This window comes from Acartia tonsa, chromosome 6, assembly GCF_053477335.1.
Source record: "Acartia tonsa isolate MP-2025a chromosome 6, ASM5347733v1, whole genome shotgun sequence".
In the NCBI taxonomy this organism is placed as follows: Eukaryota; Metazoa; Arthropoda; class Copepoda; order Calanoida; family Acartiidae; genus Acartia; species Acartia tonsa.
This window is the reverse complement of record NC_137265.1, coordinates 9,657,540-9,673,174: the sequence shown is the minus strand read 5'-3', so window position 1 is coordinate 9,673,174 and position 15,635 is coordinate 9,657,540. Positions and strand designations below refer to the sequence as shown.

The 15,635-nt window shown below is 31.7% G+C and overlaps 1 protein-coding gene across 4 annotated transcripts in view; it reads right to left on the bottom strand.

Annotated features, from left to right (window-relative positions):
* Positions 1 to 1,012: 1,012 nt before the first annotated feature.
* Positions 1,013 to 15,635, bottom strand: part of LOC145321806 (uncharacterized) — a 163,199-nt gene continuing 148,576 nt past the window's right edge. For 2 of the 4 annotated variants that reach the window (XM_080163426.1, XM_080163429.1), the window contains exons 37-42: positions 15,424 to 15,576; positions 14,970 to 15,140; positions 12,809 to 13,003; positions 12,493 to 12,546; positions 7,914 to 7,989; positions 1,013 to 3,283 (exon numbers count right to left, since the gene is read on the bottom strand). In XM_080163426.1, the coding sequence (XP_080019552.1) occupies positions 3,179 to 3,283; positions 7,914 to 7,989; positions 12,493 to 12,546; positions 12,809 to 13,003; positions 14,970 to 15,140; positions 15,424 to 15,576 (754 nt within the window). In that variant the 3' untranslated portion in view covers positions 1,013 to 3,178. Of the gene's footprint in view, positions 3,284 to 7,913; positions 7,990 to 12,492; positions 12,547 to 12,808; positions 13,004 to 14,969; positions 15,141 to 15,423; positions 15,577 to 15,635 lie in introns of those variants that run through there. The other 2 variants (XM_080163428.1, XM_080163430.1) reach the window with 2 other exon arrangements.

Here is a 15,635-nt window from a genome sequence, read left to right as displayed (position 1 = left end):
TCATTGTAATTTACCAATACTCGCCTCTCATTGGTTATTTTATCTTATGACGTCATTTTTTGTGCCATTTTGCACTAAAAAAACTGGTTTTAATCTTATGAATGTACATTTTTATAATTGTAGAAAGCTGGATATAATACGATGCTAGACATAGTTTTTTCGTATGGATGAGAACCGGTTCTTATCCACCGGATTCGAATGAATAAAAGAAAATTTATCATTTATTTACCAATATTTTGTAAAATGAATAAGTTAATTGAATCTAATTGTTATCACAGATTCAGCATCAGGCATTTTTCCCCTACATGTAACTATCACTACAGCCAAATTTTTAGAGATATCAAATAACACCTTAAGTAAATTTTTATGTATACTTTTACAGAGAACATGCACCTATGTATAATTATTTTTTTATGCTCCTTTCGCTTGATTCTACAAACCAGAAAAACGCAGTTTTTTCTAAACAATGTGTATGTAGCAACTTTACTAAGTGTCTAAAAAAAATCATTTATGTGAAGTCATAAAAATGAGGAAGATGATAGGAGACGTGGGAAAGAAAACCATCAAAAAAGAAAATGATAATCCCTCATTTTTATGACGTCAAATGGCTGATTTTTTAGACCCACCCCTTTTATTTACTCGTATGTTACTTAAACTTTCCCCTTCTTATATATCTTAATATAAAACAGGTGCATTTTTGTCATGAAAACTGTGAATTTGACAGCCTCATCGAATTTTATGTGTGTGAAAATGACAATACAACTGTGTTTATGACAGCAGTAAAGATGTAACTTTGACAGTAGATAAAAAAATATTGCCAAAGATTCAGCAAAAAACGAAATTGATAAAATCACAATTACTGTATTTTTGCTAGTGGTAGAAATGGCAGCACCCCGTCCCCTCCCTTCTTGATAACTTTGACTAACTTTGACATGGTAGGTCAATGACATGGCTATGACGTTCAGACATAATCTAATAAATTTTCTAATCAACAACCAATAAAAATAAGGTATTTTGGTTTGCAAAATTTATTCTAAATTCTATAATTTTCTAATATCACAATGAATAGTGGTAAACGCTTGAAAATAACAGTTTTGAGCAGATTCAAGCTTTATACACACATCATTAATTAATTCAATCACACACTCACGCAACCTCGCGCTCTTCAAGGTTTCTACAAGGTTCCCTTGATAGTTCTTTTGTTAATCAATTAAAGGGAATGGGCATTAAAATTTTCTTATAAATTTGGACTTTTATTAGTAATTGTTGTAAATAACAAATGTAATTTTCAAGTATTATTATTAGATAAACACAGAAGTAGTATTTTTGCTTGATTTTTAATATAATTTTTTTAATTACATTCCCTTTAATTAAACTTTTCAATTAAAAGTTTTGTAATGTAGAAACCATTGAAAAGCGTTCATATAACAACAAATGTAAAGATAGAAATATATTTTAGAGTTGATTTTGCAAGCATTTTGGTTTAATTAAAGTTTTCTTGGATAATTGTTGGGAATATTTTGTTAGAACGTATGCTGTTTATATATATATATATATATATACTGTTTTTATCATATATATTCATACAATGGGCATAAACCGCAGTCTTATTTGGGGGGTATAATTTAAATAGGCGTTTAAGCAGTAGAGAACATATCAATTTATAATGGTTTAATATCTTTTTAATTGGGTGTTGGTATGAATAAATAATTTTAACTAAGATAATAAAAAAAATCTCCTTTCAAAATAATTAAATATTGGGGTTGACTATTGAGATTTTTTTCTTCTAAGAGTTAAGGCTCTAAAATTCAAGTCTTACAACAAAGAAACACAGCCTAAACAACAATTTTCCCTTTTTAAGTTTAAAAAGGAAGAAATAGTTTATTATAATTACAGTTTCTGTTATAGAGACTTGGTTTAGTAGTCCCCACTGATTGAAAAAAAAGTGTAAAACTAATGAAATAAATGAAGTAATGATTACTCTATCTATCTTTTTTTAACGCGGCATTGAGTCATTTAGTTTTATCAAACAACATTTTTAAGTATTTTCGGAGATTTTAGCTTCATAAGGTTTCCAATAGCTTCATCATCTAATATATTTTTTTAAAAACATTAATATGATATAAATAAAAATTCTAATCAAGATTTGATCACAAATATTTTAATAAGAATAAGAAGAAAATATCTAATTTTAGATTGATTCACAAATATAACAATTTTACTCTTTTTGTTGTAATGAATTGATTGTTTTTATCAAATAATAATCTTTGTAGAAATTTATAACGGATATAAATATTTTTCATAACTGCTCTACCATGTGGTAACAATTTTCATTAACTAATAACTATACATAACTAATTTGTATTTAAAGTGTTCGTGAACATTTTAAAAAATCCGTTAGCAATTAGATTTATTTTTTTCAGCAAAATGCTTCATGATCACTTTAAACCCTAAAATGTTTGGAAAATTGTGAAAATGTTAAAGTTTTCATTTTTTATTAATATTTACAAGCGAAGCTTTTAATAGTTTTTTTTCATTAAAGAAAAAACGGATAGTACAAGATTTCTTTTTTTATTATCACTGATTAACTTATTTGTATTTTAGTCGTCTAAAATATAAAAGATAGAAAAAGCTGTTTGTGTTTTTAATTAATGTCTTTTACACTAAAATGCTGAAAAAGGAAGGGAATATTTTTTTGTGTCTTTGTGTCAAGAAAGAAAAAGTGTTATGGAATATGTAGTATAATATTTAGCTAGCGTATAAAAATGAAATATGGTCCCTAGTTTGTAGTTAGTATTTTGACACAAGATAATGCAAAATTCTTCCTAATTTGAAAATGTTAAAAACTGTGTTAGAAATTGAAATATTAAATGACTGCATTTCTTAATATAATAGTCCACTTGATATAGTAACTGAATTTTTAATTTAACAAAACTAGTTTCTACCTTAAAAAAAATTTTAATTGTCAAAGATTGTCATTGGCTCAAAAATTTCATTAAATATTTCTAAACATTAATTTTTATTGAAAAAAAAACATTATTTCTTATATTGTTAATTATTTTTTTTATGTAAATAAAATTTTGGCAGAAACAAGTTTTGTTAAAAATTCATGTGTGACATAGGAAAAACTGTAGATGTTAATTGTTGTTGGATATTTGTGGTATAATTGAGTTATGGACTATCTTTTCTCCTTTTTAGATTTGTTACTAGAGCTAGCTCCGAATACAACGCAGTGTCGAACTCTTTTCCATAACATCATTCCCTCCTCCCCATTGCTTGTTACCTAAATAAAATACATAAAGGTTAGGTTTACCTATCTATAATAAAAAGTAGAATGATGTCTGTCCGTCTGCCTGTCTTTCCGACCCTTAGGATCTCGGTAACCACTGAACTGATTGGGTTTTACTCTTCAGGGAATATACCTACTGGTCCTGTGGTGGTTTTAGGCTATTTTATTTGGGGGTGAGACAACCCCAACCCCCCTAAAAACAAGAAATCCCCCTTCCTTTTTTTTTGGGATGCAGAAGCAGGTAATTAAAATATTGATGCAGCACCACCCTTAAAACTATTTTTTTAAGGCAGGTAATTAAAACATTGGTGCTGCACCACCACCTTTTTTTAAATTACCTCTGGGGGCAAAGCTAGTAGACTACAAAAAAAGATTTTGACCTATATATTAAACAAGGATGACAACATCCATAAGTAACGAAGCACAAAAAATCGTAGATGGGAATACGTACAGGTAGATTTAAAAGGTTTTTACTAAAATCAAGAATAGATTTATTGGATAAAATAAATATTAAACCTTGTTTTATTTTGTATGATGACGATGGTCAAAGTAAATTATATTAAAGATGCTCATAACAATGGGAAAAATTATTTTGATACTGATATCCCATTAAATTGTTAAATTGGATCAAAATAAACAAAGATCTTGGGAAATATGTAAAACATATAAAAATAGCCAGAAACCAGATAAAGGGCAGTCTGGCCGCCATGGTTGTTTTCTTAAAAGACGGGAAATTTAATTTTGATATCTACAACTGAAAAAATTTTGAAAATCGGACTATAAACACTAAAGATATGGAGAAAAATGTTAAAAATATAAAAAAAACAGCCTAAAACCTGCTGAAAAGGCAGTCTGGCCGTCATGGTTGTCTTCTTTAAAAGACGGGAAATTTAATTTTCATATCTATAACTGAAAAAATTTTGAAAATCGGACCATACACTGAAGATTTGGAGAAAAATATAAAAATAGCCCAAAACCTGCTAAAAAGGCATTCTGGCCTTCATGATTGTTTCTTTAAAAGACAGGAAATTTAATTTTGATATCTGTAACTGAAAAAATTTTGAAAATTGGACCATAAACACTGAAGATATGGAGAAAAAATAGCCTAAAACCTGCTAAAAATCGGTCCGACCGCAAATGATGTTGTATAGTCAATTGTGCTCCTTGATAATGTGAATGTTGTCAAAAAATTTCAGCATTCTATCTTTTAAAGGAGCTGAGTAAATCCCATTTCCCCCATAGTGTTACGGACTGACGGACTGACGGACTGACGGACTGACTGACTGACTGACTGACGGACGGACGGACAAAGTGAATTATAGAGTAGCTTCGCTACTAAAAAGCATACGGACATTTTTTATACAGGAATACCAACAAGCTAATAACTTTAAAACAAAGGTCATTATGAGTGTAGCAGTGCAAAATAAAAAAATCAAATAAACATTAAAATAAAAAAGCAAAGATTATATTGACATATATAGCTTAGTAAATTTTAATTGAAACAAGGATGACAAAATCCTTTGAAGCAATGATCTAAAATCAGAAGAAAGGACAAACGAACAATAACACTCGTAAAGTGTCAAAACTCAATAAGCAGAACATTAATTTATAAGTAAACCCCGAACCACTTCATTATGCAATCTATATTTTGCTGGATATTTTGTCTATGGTAGTCCATAAGTGTACAGCTTTACAGTATATTGTTTCTATTTGTTAAAGCAACACGTAGGATAAAAGAAAAAGATTCTTGTTAAAGTAAAATGCTTATATATCAATTGAAATCTAAATTTTTTATTTTTTACTGATCCACTTCATTATGCAAATCAAAATAAAATCAATGGGAAAACGTTCGTTTTGCACTTTTCTCCACTTTTCAAAATTGATTATGATAAAATAACAATTTTTTAAGGGATTTATGCATTAATTATAATGAAAAACAGTTTAAGGTAGATTTTAATGATTTTTCTAACTAATAAATAATTTTAAAAAAAGAAATTCTATTCCTATCACTTTAGAGGACAGCTGCTGACCCTCAGTCTTATGGATGAAGCTAAATACATGTTAAAAATAAAAATAACCCTCAAAAATATACAAAAATGTTTTTTGATGTGTTAAAAAAATCCATTTTAAAATCTTGATTTTGAGGACGATGGCCTTTAAGATGCTCTTACTGGTGGGGATGGTGAGCTAAATGTTATCAAAGTGCATGCCCATAATGAATACTTATATATTGAACTATGGTCCAATTTTTGTAGTCATAGCAGCCTCCAGCCACGCAATATTAAAAAAGAAAAAAAATACAATTTTAATTACTAAAATTCATAAAGTAAATAATGTAGTTTTTTGATAATGGTTATGTTTCATGTCGTGAGGCTCTATTGGAGGCTGCTATGACTACAAAAAATGGTACATAGGTTAATAGACAAGTTGTTGTAATGGTCATGTACTTAGATAACATTTGGCTCACCATCACCACCAGTAAGAACATCTTTAAGGCCATCATCCTCAAAATAAAGATTTTAAAATGGATTTTTTTAACACATCAAAAAATATTTTTGTGTACATTTGAGGGTTATTTTTATCTTTAACATGTATTTAGCTTCATCCATAAGACTGGGGGTCAGCAGCTGTCCTCTAAAGTGATAGGGATTGAATTTCATTTTTAAAATTATCTATTAGTTAGAAAAATCATTAAAATCTACCTTATACTGTTTTTCATTATAATTAATGCATAAATCCCTTAAAAAATTGTTATTTTATCATAATCAATTTTGAAAAGTGGAGAAAAGTGCAAAACAAACGTTTTCCCATTGATTTTATTTTGATTTGCATAATGAAGTGGATCAGTAGAAAATCAAAAAATATAGATTTCAATTGATATATAAGCATTTTACTTTTAAAAAAATCTTTTTCTTTTATCATACGTGTTGCTTTAACAAATAGAAACAATGTACTGTAAAACTGTATACTTATGGACTACCATAGACAAAATATCCAGGAAAATATAGATTGCATAATGAAGTGGTTCGGGGTTTATATACAAAATTATGTTGCAAAATTCATAAATACAGGATACAGTAAAAGGACACACTTTCTTTTTAAGGATATGATTATAGAGATGCATCGCATATAATATTGTACCTTTATGTCCTAGAAATCATTATCACAAAATCAGCAGATGAATAGGATGATTATATAATACAAATTTTTTTTGTCAAAAAGTTAAAAATGGTAAAATGGACGTACGGATATTCTGGTAAAAATTATAGAGTTGTTGCTACGTTTTCTATATCGTACCTAACTACTACAGGAATCAACAGGCAAAGTTTGAAACCGATAGGACAATTCTGGAGACGCGATCCCCAATTTTCAAATTCTTTGAACGTACATATAAGACTTTTACGGAAATGCTTCGCACCCAGATTATCTATCTATGTTCAATATAAAGTTAACACTATATAAGAGTAGAATCTAAATATTTGATTGATGTGCCTCTGTAATTATCAAGTAACATTCAGGCACGAGACACAATTACTTTAGCTAGGCCCAAGGCATTGTTTGTATCCTTTTATGTATTCATAGGCCTACCTTTACCAATATAACACCATATATGGGTAACGCTAGCCTATTCATGGTAAATTGAATGTGATTCCTTAATATTATATGTTTATTAAAGACATCTAGTTTATTGTTAAAGTAATCATGTAACCAATTAGTACAAGTATGTATGCCTACAACCATGCCTGATTTACGTCACAAGTTAACATACAGACACTTTATTGAACAGACAAACACTAAGATCCTTATTATAAGCTGATGTTATAGCATGTATCTCTTAAAATAAGTTAGTTATTTATTGACTCTCCTACCATCAAGTTCTCTTCTGGCTTTAAAAGGTAATGACTTAGTTGTTTGGCATGCATTGTAGTTTAAATTTAGGACCCTTAGTACTTAGCATGAATTGAGCTTAGGCCTTATGTTAGAATTCTAACACTTAGCACAATTCAATGCTTGGGACTTAGGGCACTTTTCTGTCCTACACTACTTATAATTTTAACACTTATCCTGTAAATATTTTCATACTTAACTTATTCACTTGTAATATAAATACACTTTATAAAACATTTTCCTTCCTTAATACTTAATATACTTATATAATTCCGATCGAATATCAAAACCAACCATTTATTCTTAGATTAAAGCAATATAATACTTCGCGTGGGTCTTTTGTTGAGCTTCCACCAGCTCAACCAAATTCGTATTATACTTGTGGGAATAGAGGGATAAGCATTCTAAATAGACGAACCGACGATGAGAATGTCTATGTGTATTGCAGTAAAAATAGGTTTTCAGTAGTACTCATAGAAGAGCGTTCTCCATACCATAATATTGGACAAACGCCCCATTCGCACTACCAATTCTAACCTGTTTAAACTTACGAAAAGAGCTGTCCCAGAAGGACGTACGGACCGATCCTAATTGAATAAAAGCTTAGCTCTTAAAAACATATGAAAAAAAGAAACTTATATGCAAAGAAAAGAACGTCCTTAGAAGAAAATAAAAAGTGGCTTCGCTATTAAAAATGTAAAACAAGGATAAAGCTAAAGCAAAGAAGCGTGTATACCTTAACCTGATTAAGTTGGTCCATGCCACTGAAGTGAGTTGGAACACTCTGAACTTTGGATACTGGTCCGTGACTTCTAAATATTTTCATTATTCAGGGGGTGAAACATGAGAATATTGGGGTTTAGTCCCTTTCGTAACATCGCACCTTGTGGGGCGATTCATTATATTTTTCACGGTAGCTTTTCTCCTTTTTCTAGCCCCTGCGGGGGGCTCTAACCCTGTGGGGCAATCACCTAACCCAATATAACCTAACCTAACCTAAAATAACCTATAAAAGCCATTTTAAAAATATGACGAATCGCCCCTTATGGGGCGATGTTACGAAAGGGACTATTCCCGAATATTGTATTTATTTATGTGAAGCACATTACTATAAATAAATTAAAACGGATATAGAATACGTGGATATTGTGCCAAGGGAATTTTTTTCGTCAATTTAGGTTGCTAATATATTCCTGTGTTATTGGTCAGGGGAGGGGATATGGGTTAAAGTAATAAGAAAGTGGGAAATGGGGGGTATCGTTTTATTGGCCAGCTAGGAGATACATTTTGCTTGTTTATGGAAAAATCTCTCACAATATCCATGTATTCTATATCCATTGCTATCAATCTTGGACACACAGAAAACTGTCCCGAATTTGTATTAATTTTGAGGAACAAGACTCCAGTTACGTCATATTTTTCTTTCCCGAAAAAGGGTAGGGTGAAAGAAAAAAAAAGGGAAGGGGGAAAGAAAAAAGAGATGGGAGAAAAGGGGGTTTTCCCCATCTCTTTGGAAGAGATTTTCTTCCCCCCTTCCCTTTTTCGGGAAAGAAAAATATGACGTCACTGGTGTCTTGTTCCTCAAAATTAATACAAATTCGGGACAGTTTTCTGTGTGTCTCAATCTTGTAAATTAATTGTGGGTTAAATCTGAACCTACCTTAATAATAATCTTTCACGTTTTACCTCCCATATATTTTGTAAATTAAATCAATAATTTTTGGGGACACAACCAAATCTGTCCCGATTTTGTATCACTTTTGAAAAGTGCGATTCCTGTGACGTCATATAAAAAGAGAAGGGGGGAAGAAAATCTCTTCCCTTTTCTCCCATCTCTTTTGAAGAGATTTTCTTCCCCCCCCCTTCCCTTTTTCTTTCCCAAAACGTATATGACGTAACTGAATCGCACTTTTCAAAGTGATACAAAATCGGGACAGATTGGGTTGTGTCATTTTTGGGCCTTCGCCCATTTTCAATCATAATTTTAGATGACAGAAATTTATGTATTTCTTTATAAAACAAGGATGACAACATCCATAAAAGCTTAGCTCTAAAACGATATGACAGACGAACATTAACTTTTGTTAGTGTCAGAACTGAATATACAAAATATGAAAATAGAAGATTTAACAAAATTATACGTAAATTTGTTGCAAAACTTCTTAAATACAGAATTCTGTTTAAGGACATACTGACATTTTTAATACTTGATTATAGAGATGCTTCGCTCATAATATTGTACCTTATTGTAATAGGAATCACTAATAAAAAAATCAGATCGATCGGATGATTTTATCACATAAAAAATTCTTTTAAATGTTTAAAATGGACGTACGAACATTCTGGTAACGATTATAGAGTTGCTACGCTTTCTAAGTCGTACCTAACTACTACAGGAATCACCATGCAAAGTTTGAAATCGATACGACAATTTTAACATGCCTAAATTAACGAATAAAAGCTAACTATCTCGGACGGACGTACGGACGGACCCTAATTATAGAAAAGCTTCGCTTTAAAAAAAGTATGATGTATGATCAAATAAGAAATTATAATAATTGGGAGCACTTTGACTTAAAAATGGCGTTTGTTATTGACTTACATGTTTGGATTAATTTATTGTTTCATATATTTATCTTGTTTCAATCCTGGTTTCAATGAACAAGAAAAGAAATTTCATTTAGAGAAACTATTTTGCCTCTAAGTTTTCCCATAATAATATAAGTATAACTACCAATGCAAAAAGAAAATCATAAATCTATATCAAATGTACTTTTTACAGCTGGAGAATTTGGTGGCAAGCATTTTTGTCAATAAAATATCACTTCCTTGTTATGTAGAAGCATTAAGTACATGTCGTAAAAATAATTTCTATTGAATTTTTGTAAATATTTGATAATTATTCATTTCATAATACAGTGTGAAAGGAATAAATCTATTTCGCAAAAAACATAATACCAAATGATGAAATAAATTGCGAATAAGCTTTTTATCCTATGCCCAACCCCGGCGGGGGCCCTAACACTTAGGAGCTATCAAGTATCCAATATTACGCAACCTAACCAAGACCCAAAGAAATAAATTAAACACCAAAAAAATCATTCCTTATTTTCAATTTATTTTAAACTAAGGGGGGGGGGGTATATGTGCTCGAATAGAAACTTTAAGTGAAACCACCAATTGTTCCACCCTGTAAATTTATATTAAAGCCATACAAAAAGCGATCATAGATTAATGTTTCATTTGATTAGCATTAATTATCAGTCACATAAATATTCAATAAAAAACAAGGATAACGGTGACCATAACTAGCAAATCAATGACAAAAAATAAGGTTTAAGTCAGGATACTAAGAAGATAATGTACATCCCCAATAATGATACACAAAATTACCCTTTATTTAGATTACAATTAGATGCTAATACGTTTGGACACTCAGCCTAATGAATTAACTAATCAAAATTCGATAAAAGTCCCCAATATTGTTAAGCCAACGAATAAGAAAACGTTATTATAAAATTTTGGGGACTAGTGTAATAAACAGTCCACTTGTCCCCTCCCTCCCTGGGTTTAAGAGCAAGAAGAGTAAGAGCCAATTTAATTTAAAGCAGTTTTTATTTCCTAATTATAAAATCCGCCAAAGAAATTAAAAGAAATACAAATTCATGTCCTCGTCAACTACAGATATCTGACGTACGTACGTACTTTTATTTATAGAGTAGCTGAAACAATAAAAATATTTGTTGAATAATTCATTAAGTAAATATTTATGTTTATTGATTGGATTTATACAAAAGCTGTAATTTTTATGTTCTAAGAAGCGTAGCTGTTATGTAATTAGCTTTGTCTGTAAGTAATTAAGTCTGTAATAGATGATTTTTAATGCACCGACTACTTTACAACTAGAGCATATCTTCAAGTCATCAAAAAGGGGACAGTAGAAAGTGTCATATGTGACGTCATAAAGATACGTCTATCATCCATCTCTTTTTAAAATCTCCTTCCTTTATAGACTTATTTTTTTGACGTCACACATGACACTTTTCGCTATTCTATCAAACAGTTATTTAACAATGTTGGAATTTTCTGAGCTTACTAAAGCTTCACATTTTAACACAAAACAATAAAAGCAGCTGAGCGGCTAACCCATGGCTGCTTTAAAAAACTGCTTTATATCTTTTATCCGCAACCAGGCGATACAATTTTAAGCATATTTCTCTACCTAAGAGACTTGAAGCATACAAAAAGCTTTTAATTATTTTTTCATGCCATTTATGGCTTTACTATAAATCTATTAGAATATTATTGTTATTCAACTATATTTTAAAGCAATTCAAGCAGTTCCTCTATTTATACCTATCGGGTCAAGAAAAAATAAAAATGACCTATGATAGACCAGTATACATTTATATTGGTCAATTGTAAAATGTATACTGGCCTATTATTGGACATTTGTATTGTATGACGTTATTATTATTATTAGGCACTATAAGCTGCTTCTTGATCCTACATATCTTACATTTAAACAGAATTGTATCGAGGAATAACAAATCCACACTCAAAATAGAAACATATTTAAACTTTTATATTTAAATTATGATGCATCATTATCGTATTTTAACTGATAATGTAAAAATAAGAGCATGAAAAACGCACACTAGAATTCATACATTTTCGCTTAAAATACTACATAGTTACGTATCGCATTTTCGTAATATTGCACATACGGAATGGATTTCCAATAATTCTGTCAATAAAATAATCACATGGCAAAAAGTTGTAAATATTACGAAAATACGAAAGACAACTTTTACAATATTTTCATATTTTTCACTATGGAAAGGCGTCCTGTCTTATTGGGTGTTTTAAATTACCAGGCCTAGCTATTCTAACAATCAATTCTACAAAAAAAATCACGAAACCTTTGAAAGTTATATATTTTTTAATGTAACTGAAGAGGGGTGGGTGAGAAGGGGAGGAAAGGGGGTTGTAAGAAAATTTCCCTTTAGATTTGATTGTCAGAATATTCATTCCCTTTTCCCTGTAAATTACAAATATATCTTTAAACAGAACTAAATCAGCTTTCATGAAAAATTATGCCTTTAGAATTTTAAAGAAGCTCACAATTCTTTCATATATAAAAAAAATCTTAGGAGAAAAGGAAATTTTATTCTTATAATAAAAACGATAGATAGATTAACACACTTTATGGAGATCACCGTTTTAGAGAACATATGATGAGAAGCCATAAAATGTTTGAATTGGTGGAAAAGGTGAAAGCAAAACTCCTTTTTTTAAGAAGGCGTAAAAATTACCTTGAAACAGGAGCTGTAGTTTGAGCAGAGTTTGTGTTCGGGACAGTTGAAGCTCTAAACAATTTAATTCACTACAATTTAAAAAACATATACCTAATAATACCTCTTTACAACCCACCTATCACACGCCTATAGCTGAAACATATATTAAAAACCAACCCAATCTTGAATGTACCCTTCAGGTAGTCTAGCAATACCGTAGGGCTATCCTATATCAACTTTATGAAAAAACTGATGAACCCAACTTAACCTAACCTAAAAAGCTTTCCTACAATTGAACGTTATCTCTTTCAATTATTGTTTAAATATAACTTACACAGACGAGGGTTGATTCATAGCATTAGCTGTACTTGTGCTCGGAGGGTAGCCCCCACCCCCGGACCCTGAGTAGGGAGGGCCCCCAGAATTTGTTGAATATGGGGGACCCTGTGGCCCCACCACTCCGCTGGAATATGGTGGCCCCGGTGGGGCGGAGGGAGACCCACTTCTCCCACATTCATCTGGATTATCCCTAAAACAAGGAAAATAATGTCAATAAGAAGCGAAGCAACAAAAAGTAAATATATTAAAAGAACAGCAAACTGTAATACAGTATTAATTTAGAAAAGCGTTCAACGAATAATCGGTGGCTTCCCTAAAAAAACAGAACCACCCTTATTTTGAAAAAAATGTAAATAAGGGTTTTTGTGTTTTTTACATCCTTATACTAAAGTAACAGGATGTTTGTCTGTTTGTCTGTTTGTTTGTCTGTGTGTCTGTATGTTTGTACAGAAGGATCTCGCTAACCACTAAACCGATCGGGTTTTCCTTAACAGGGTAGCTTCTCATAGGTCCCGGGAAGGTTTATAACTATTTTCTTGGGGGTTGGGACACCCTCCCCCCCCAAAAAAAAAATTTTCTTTTAAAATCTAAAATTAGAAATTGGGTTATCAAATTCGATTCCCCCATCCTCAAGTGCCCCTAGAGGCCTCTAGGGGGCGTAGCCGGTAGTCTTCTATATGAGGTAGTAATCTTTTTTTCTGTATCTAAGGTTTTCGCTAATCGCTGAACCGATATTGTTTTCTATATAGGTCCTTAGAAGGTTTGAGGCTATTTTTCTGTCCTTACATATCCTTTCGAATAAAGAGCCCCTAAATGCTAGGGAGGCAGCCACTAGTATTCCTATATTTTAATACTTGCGAAGATACAATCATAAGAACATTATATCCTAGATATAGAGTAACTGCGCTCTAAACATTAAAGTTTTCTTTAAAAACTTTGTATTTCTTGGATTCTCTCTGCATTTGGGACATATTTATTAACCATAAAGTGAATGGATGAAAAGAATTTTCTTATAAAATAGTTTTGTGTGGATATCTGTTTTTTTTTGTTAAACTTTCAATTCTGTGGTAATAGGCATTCATCCTTACATAAAAAAAACAGGATGTCTGGGTGTCTGTGTGAAGCTTAAGATCTCGCTAACTGCTGAAACGATATGGTTCTCCTTTGCAGCGGAGCTTCTTATAGGTCTAGGAAAGGTTTATAACTAGGGTCATAGTAAAGGTACCTCCTTCAAGAGCTCTCAAAGGCCTCTAGGGGCGTAGCTGCTATTTATACTAAAGAAATAGCTTAAAATTTACTTATTTGTCGTGGAAGTGAAGGGTTCGAACCCAATTAATGTATTAAGAAACACATGTAAAAAATGCTACTGGTGCTTTGTTAGACACGTGTCAATTATGGGAAAATGTCCTGGGAAATAAACAGAGAAAATTCAATACCATGTAAAATTAGGACTTACAGAAACAAGGATGACAACATCCATAAAAGCGAAGCACTGAAACGGTAGGACAATCGGACATTAACACTTGTATAGTATCTGAACTGAAAAATCGGAACATAAATGTATAAATGTCGAATCAAAATTGTAGGTAAATTTGTTGAAAAACTGCTTAAAAACAGGATAATGTTTATGGACATACTTACATTTTTGGACTTGATTATAGAGTTGCTTCGCTTATAATATTGTTCTTTGTTGTCCCAAAAATCAATATAACAAAAATCAGATCAAACGGATAATTAAAACACTTGAAAATTTGTTGTTAAAAAAGTAGAAAAATCAACATGTTTAAAATGGACGTACGGACATTCTGGTAATGATTATAGAGTTGCTACGCTTTCTAAATCGTACCCAACTACTACAGGAATCATCATGCAAAGTTTGAAATCGATAGGACAATTCTAACATGCCTAAATTAACGAATAAAAGCTATCTATCTCGGACGGACGTACGGACGGACGGACCTACCCTAATTATAGAAAAGCTTCGCTTTTAAAAATTCAAATTATGAAAGGGTTGGTTGTAATCATAAAAGAAAAGAAAATACTTTACCTTTACGATTAAAATCAAGAATTGTACCAAAAACCTTTGTTGTTCAAATTTCAATGCTAAATACAGGATTTTTGAAACCTTAGACAATTGTGCAAGAAATATATAATACCTGTACATTTTATCAGAAAGCCTGTTACCCCCTGGCCCTCCTCTGGGGTCCATACCACCCCTGTCACCCCCTGGCCCTCCTCTCGGGTCCATGCCACCCCTGTCACTTCCTCCCCGGGGGTCTCCACCTCCCCGTCTGTCCATGTCACTATTCTGATGCATACCATCATCTATTTCAAAGGATATATTATTTGTTTGTTATGAATTTAATAATGTCAACTTTTCTTGGTGTACTGATGTACAGACCCTAACTTTACCTTCCAGTTGAAAACTAAAAGATGAAGCTTTTTATAGTGTCTATAAAAATGACGTCATATTGGCCAATAATTTGTAAATTCAAATGTATAATGACCTGCCATTGGTAATTTAGTCTGTGTCATTGGTTATTGTATGATTTCATTTTTTAAAGGCACTATAAAGAGATAAACATATAAAAAATTTTAATATCCTTTCCTGGATCCATTTTTCCTTGTGCCGGGCCCCTGCCACCCCCACCATCATACATCCCCCCATCAGGACCACCGCCACCGCCACCTCTGTGGTCGTTGGGATGATCCTCCGTCTCAAAGGACGCGTCATAATGGCCTTCGGTGACTATTGATGAATCTTGAAAGGAGGATTAGGTTCTTTTTTTTTTCAGCAGGGCAAGTTGGTGGCGGAAAGCAAA